The following is a 6,400-nucleotide window of genomic DNA, read 5'->3' as shown; positions in this document are numbered from 1 at the left end:
TATATATATATGTGTTTGTGGGAATGTGCACGTGTGTGTTTACATGCGTGTGTTCGCATATTTATGTGCTTGTGTAAGAGTTTTGTGTGTGTGTGTGTGTGTGTGTGTGTGTGTGTGTGAGTGTGTGATATGTATGTGTGTATGTGTCTGTGTGTGTGCGCGCGCGCGCGTGCGTGTGTGTGTGCGTGTGTGCGCGAGGACGTGTGTGTGTGCGTGCGTGTGTGTGTGTGTGTGTGTGTATGATATGTATGTGTGTATGTGTCTGTGTGTGTGTGTGCGCGCGTGTGTGTGTACATGTATGTGTGTGATTCTCTGCGAGTGTGTGTGTGTGTGTGTGGAATTATATACAGATTCGTCGCACAGATAGCATATGCACATGCAAACGTTTTTACTTATCAGCGAAATTAGAAGAGGTCTTCTCTAAGGTCTGTTAGTAGGGTTGATTTTAGTGATAAATGTATATTTCAGGAAGCATTACGTCAGGCACCCTACCTGTCACAGGCAAGTTTGATGTGCTTCATCATCTCGAAGAAGTTTCTGCCTTCTTCTGAAGACCATTCTGGCACCTTATCAAAGTATTTAGCGACTTTCTTGAATTCATCACTGTGCATCATCAGCTTCTTCAGCTTTTCGATGTTTTGGCTCAAACTGCCCTGGGCCCTACCAGTAAGGTCTAAAACTCCGTCGATGTCGTTCCCGTCAGCCATCGTCCTGCTGAAATAAGATGGGATGATAGTGGTATATGATGGACAGTTTGTAGCGTATTTGCGGCGCGCCACCCTCAATGTGGCGCACTGGGGGTGGTTTGTGAAGAGGTCACGCGGAGACGTTGTGGAGGTCGAGGGGTCCACACGATGTCGTCTTCTTCTCCGCTTGACAGAGTGTCACCGAGAGCAGCACGCTTCTTGTGGTTCTGAATCACAGCAAGTCGGGTTGGGTGTTGGGTAGCTGCCTCTGGGGTGCCAATCCTCTGCTGAAGGCTCGTCATCCAACGGGGTTGAAATTCTGTCTCCGTTTAAGCAAATCTCTTATGACATCTGACGATCGATTTCATGTTCTGTCGTTGCCTCCGACGCCCAACCGGGGTCGTCGGTGTCGTCAAATATGTCAGCTGATCGATAGGTTCCTGGCTCGGTGTCCATGCTCTCGAGTTTCTCCTGAAGAAACTTCTTCCACGTCTCCGTGTATCGTGTCGCGATGACGTGCAAAGTTTGCTTTTCGACTAAACCGTCTACCACAGACGTCACACGCGTGCGGTATGGTTGGTAATCTTTATAAGAATGACGTTGCACGTTAAGTGGCGACCTTATGTAATATTTGAGAGCCTCCTGCTCATTTCGCAGTATTTATATTGGCCACCTAGTACCCTTACAGTATATGGTTTTGTTTTCCCGTCGTCCGTTTTTAGAAAACACGTTGGGAGCTCTGAGGTGGAGCAGATGATAACATGTGTTTTCCGTTCGGGTTTTCTTGCGCAACTACCTATTATTTAATAAATAATGATACACGACCTCCTGTGACGCGTGCCAAATGACTCCTGAATGACCTTTCATACAAGTCACACCCACTGCTCCACATCCACATGTTACGCACAAATACACACAAATTGTCCATCATACACTACTCCCATGCCCCAATTCAGCCATGTAAGGCTGCTGCGATGGTATGTTTGTGAAAAGGTCACAAAATAAACTCTGGCCTGGACGAACCGTCCGCAACATTGTTTTACATTAATGTTGTAACAGACTGAGCAATAAACAACAATGATTACGGATGCTGCATATCCGGGCTACATGTACATAAAATAATGCGGATAAAAAATAATGATTATTCACTCAGGCCGTGTTTCAGTGGAATCACCCAAGGCGGTTTACATGTGGTTTACCCCGAAGCCGGTTTCAAGTGGCTCCATGTGAACGCTCCGAAATCACATTGAAAGCGCCTCGATCCCAAGCCACTTCTAGAGGTGGTTCCGAATCGGTTTTCCCGCATTGCGATTTGCGTCTGAACGCAATGTGATTTCAATGTAACTTCGCCTGGTCATGGATTACGTGGTGATATTTCTTTTTTTATATGCAATACCAACTTTTACGTGGCAGCAACTTAAAGAGCAGTAATGGTCAAATAATGTGTCCGTTCTAGGGAGAACTTCACCGCCTCTGGAGGGATCACGTCGGCATTCGGCCGAGATACGTTGAGAGGGGGGCATCAGCAAGCAGGTCGTTGACCTCTGAGATTAATAACACGCCACCTTGCGTGTTATCATCAAACAGCAATAAATGTAGCTCAAGCGAATTGTGAACGGACACGGTTTCACAGGAGTGTGTGGCACGTGGACCAGATGTGAGTTACCCGAATCGCGGTTTGGGTGATTCCACTTAAACACGGCCTCAGTCTGTCATTTTCCTATTTATTTACAATTACCTCTCCATCCGCATTGTCATTGTGAATTTCTGATTATGACGATTATTCTAGATATGCGGATAGTACCTCGAGAGGTAGGCTACGCTAATAGGATAAACTTTCATTTTTGGGAAAACTGCGACTGAGAGATAGGGAACTGTTAACGCACGTGGCACAGGTGCTGTGCCAAGCCACCGCACCCTCGAGCAACTACGAATTCAAGTGAAGAGATAATTACGAAACCTCTGACCAACCTAGATAAGACCTTCTTGATACACCGAAGCAAGTCACAACTCACAAGCAATGCACAAATATTGTGCCATCTTCAAGTGATTTAATTATGGACATTTTGTGTTCCTGTTTCAAGCTGTGTTTAAAGACTTTGAGGCTCAATTTATTATTGGTTTATTTTAAATAAACGGCTGGCAGCCCGCAGGGCTAAATTGTGTGTTCGTGCAGATACATAGAGAAATAAAACTAGCACAGTATTATTGTCTAAAATCACAATCGACATATTAAATTAGTTAGGTCTATGGTAATAAAACCTCGGGACAATATAAAATCAGTATTACAATCATAGTCACTTACATCATTCCAATACATGATTGAATAAAAGATTCTTCTACACACTATTGTTAAGCAGACTGGTTAAGAATGGGGTTGGACTGTTTCTGTATCGCTCTGTGTGTACTAGCAATCGGTCTAGTTTGTTTCTTTGTCTCATTACCCTACCGCTGACGTCACCTCTGAGGGCGCGTAGCCAACCTCGGTACTCTTCTGAGTTGACAAGGTAAGATAGAGAACAAAGTTCAGAGCAGTTGCAGAGAACAAAGGCTTAACATAAACAAGGATAGATCTCATCCTAGAAGTGTGGCAGGGCGAACGAAAGGCCGTGTAGGGCAATGGGAAAATTCGCATGTTGTTTGCAGCAAGTGAAAATAAATCTATGTGAGACGGGACGTAGCATGTAGTGCGGCCACTGTTACTGTTATTATCAGGCTATGATTAAAGAAAGTATGGAATGGACGATACCGGTTGGCTTACCTTGATCTGACCGGACTCGAGAACAACTGACTCTTGCTGGCGTCTGTTCCGCAGAAGACGAAAGGCCCGGTGGGGTAGAAATGAAGGTGCCGAGTGAAATTTGCTGGCTATAGAGCTGACGTGGCCTGCGCAGGTACCTTCCTTTATCCCGGATGCGTATCCGTAAACATCGGCTGTGAAAGCACGTCAGCAGTTCTAACGTACCGCACCTGTGTGAAACCTGGATTTTTCACGGTTTTCGTTAGACTTTTGGTCAACGTTGCATCAGAATTTTGCCTGTTGCAGTTGATATCTTTTCCAACATAACATTTGGAACCTACAGACGGAGACCTTATATATGACACGTTCTGCCGAAGCGCTATGCACAATACATTACGGGTTTCGTGCAGGTGCAGTACGTTGCACTGCAATCAATATTCGCGTTATCATGAGTGATAATTGTCAAAAGGTTTTGTAGATTGCTGACAACCTCAAGTTGGTTCACTATGGTGTGGTAACGCTTGATTTTGATGCATCAACCAAAGTGGTTTCAAGTTGCCTAACAATTTACAACAACAACTACGTGCCAAGTAATGAAAAATAACACACAAAAGAGAGAACCACACCTGTACCTTAATTCATTTCTGGAAACCCAGATTTTTTTTTTACTAAAAATCGAAACTTGTGTTCTTCAGGGAAACTGAATCACAACTTCTAATAATAACGTGACCTCTGACCTATCCAAAATGGCGCCCAGATAATCTCATTTCCGGCACGATAGTTCAATCAAGGTCGCAGAATACAGTATGATAGGCGACCCCCGGGTCTATTACGTGGGTATACAAAATTGTACGGAGCGTAATCTTCTTGAAGACTGGGTAGAAAGTCTCATGTTAGCGTCAGCCCTGTGTAAATTGTGTTGTGTGGTATTGGAATATGTCGGGTTTTGTGACGATTTTACAGTTCGGGTATAAATCCGCCATATCATTTTTACACTTTTGCGGTGAGCGGGCTGCAGTTCATGTCACCTCCGCAGGGCGCCATTTCAAAGTGGGCGTCACAAGCCCATACTTGACATCATCTTATGGCAAACCAGGGGTGCCCTGTGCAGGCCTGTTGACCCGCACGTTCACTAAACAAACGTTATTCTGACAAAATTTCACACCGCTGACACCTGCACAGGTAGGTACTACTTTGACCCAATGACGTCTTGAATAACCAATATTGTTTCTCTCATTCAAAGATTGGAACTCAACATTGGTCACATGTATGTCCCATCGGATAACAGTATATCATAGCATTCCGACGGTAAAAAGTAATTTGTTACTTCAAATGTCAAACAGGCAAAGTAGTACGTTTTATCACGCGTATCTTTAATTTGCGATTGAATCCCTATTTCCTGCTTCTTTTTATAACTTAATGTTATATAATTATGCGTATCAACAAAAACTCACAGAGCACACAGACATGGTGATGCGTTTAAACCTTTATTTGCTCTTCACTCAAGCAAGATAGATGGCCCTCCCAAAGCTGTCTACATTCTCTGGTACATTATTCACCCAAGTTCTAGCATGCATCGCCCCCTGACTATACATGTATGCGGGTGATCAATGGATCGTTTGTGAAAAAAAAACATACATTGTACATATGTCACTGTTGACTGGCCAACATGTCTTTCAACAACACATATGCAAGGAATCTTTTTAAAAAGCAACGATAAGAAAGCTTCAAGTACACAAAGAGCTTACGCTGAAAATTCACAATTATTGCAATTATTCAAAACTGTTTCTTACACTAGGTTAGGCCCTGTAGTTTGAATTGAAGTTGAAGGAGATGCCATTAAGAGTGTTCTTGAATAAATTTGATTTTGCTATAAACCTTGTTAAACACACAATCAAGCTGATTTTACGCTAGGTAGTGGTAAGCAACTACCGTTCACAATGTAGCACAGACAAACCAAAGCATCTTCAATTCTAGTAGGTTTGTAGTAGGTTTGTCAAACACAAAGTTAACAAAATACTTCTGAATAACATATTACATTGGAAAAGAAGACACCAAACACAGATCAAAATAGATTTTTACCATGCATCATAAAGAATATCTAGATCCTATTCTATGTCATCTCATGACTTGATAAAAACCACAGCAAACCTACGTGTCCTTATCAATATCTTGTGTTAATTTTTGCAGAAGAATAGACATGATTATAAACTGCCAGAATGATTACTCTATTTTGCAATGGTAGGACACTCTATAACATTGCTGTGTCTGGGTCTTTTCAATATTTACTTAAATCATTCTTTAAGCGACATAAACTTTTAAACTTTGTTGGACGTGCACCTCAAGCATAGCTGGACCCATTGCTGTCAACAATTTAATGCAAAGTAATCAAGATATAGTTATGTCACAAAATTAAACACCTACCCACCACCAAACAATAATAGCCCACTCATAACTCCTTCTGTTACAATATTTCATTCAAACAACTGTGACTACAACAACTCTTTCGTTCGTGTGACTCAACAATGGCTTTCTACTACTATTATTCAAACGTTTCAGGCTGTAAAAACATAGTTCACATTGATTACGTTGCTTTGTGTCACAGATCATCCACGAATGGTTACGTTACCGTTGTCTAGATGTTCTACTCAAGACTGAGCCTGGCCGTAGTTCCGGTTATCCCACGAACGGAGTTGTCCTTCCTGATGTAGTCAATACAGGCCGTCTTCACGTCATTTGACTTCTCGCCCAGTCGGGTGAATTGACTCTGCCAGCGGCTGCTCCTGGAGGAAAAACATGAGAGATAATTTTTCCTTTTTATGTGAATGTTATGTAAATCTTGTGCGCATATGACACTAGGACTTTAATCCATTTAATATGAATTTAGACCGTACTTTAGCAGGAGAGGCTGTCCTTTAAGCCCCTGTCACACAAAGCCAAATCTGACCTCCCAAACACCAGACACCCCCCCCCC

The 6,400-nt window shown here is 42.8% G+C and overlaps 1 protein-coding gene across 1 annotated transcript in view; it reads right to left on the bottom strand.

The window, feature by feature from the left end:
* Nucleotides 1–5,887: 5,887 nt before the first annotated feature.
* LOC109471345 overlaps nucleotides 5,888–6,400 on the bottom strand; it is a 12,629-nt gene continuing 12,116 nt past the window's right edge. The window contains exon 12 of the mRNA XM_019770634.1: nucleotides 5,888–6,209. Within this exon, the coding sequence (XP_019626193.1) occupies nucleotides 6,071–6,209 (139 nt within the window). The 3' untranslated portion in view covers nucleotides 5,888–6,070. The remainder of the gene's footprint in view (nucleotides 6,210–6,400) is intronic.

This window comes from Branchiostoma belcheri, unplaced genomic scaffold (assembly GCF_001625305.1).
Source record: "Branchiostoma belcheri isolate BF01 breed outbred unplaced genomic scaffold, Haploidv18h27 scaffold25, whole genome shotgun sequence".
Classification (NCBI taxonomy): domain Eukaryota; kingdom Metazoa; phylum Chordata; class Leptocardii; order Amphioxiformes; family Branchiostomatidae; genus Branchiostoma; species Branchiostoma belcheri.
Note: the sequence above shows the minus strand (reverse complement) of the source record. Positions and strands in the feature narration are given on the sequence as shown.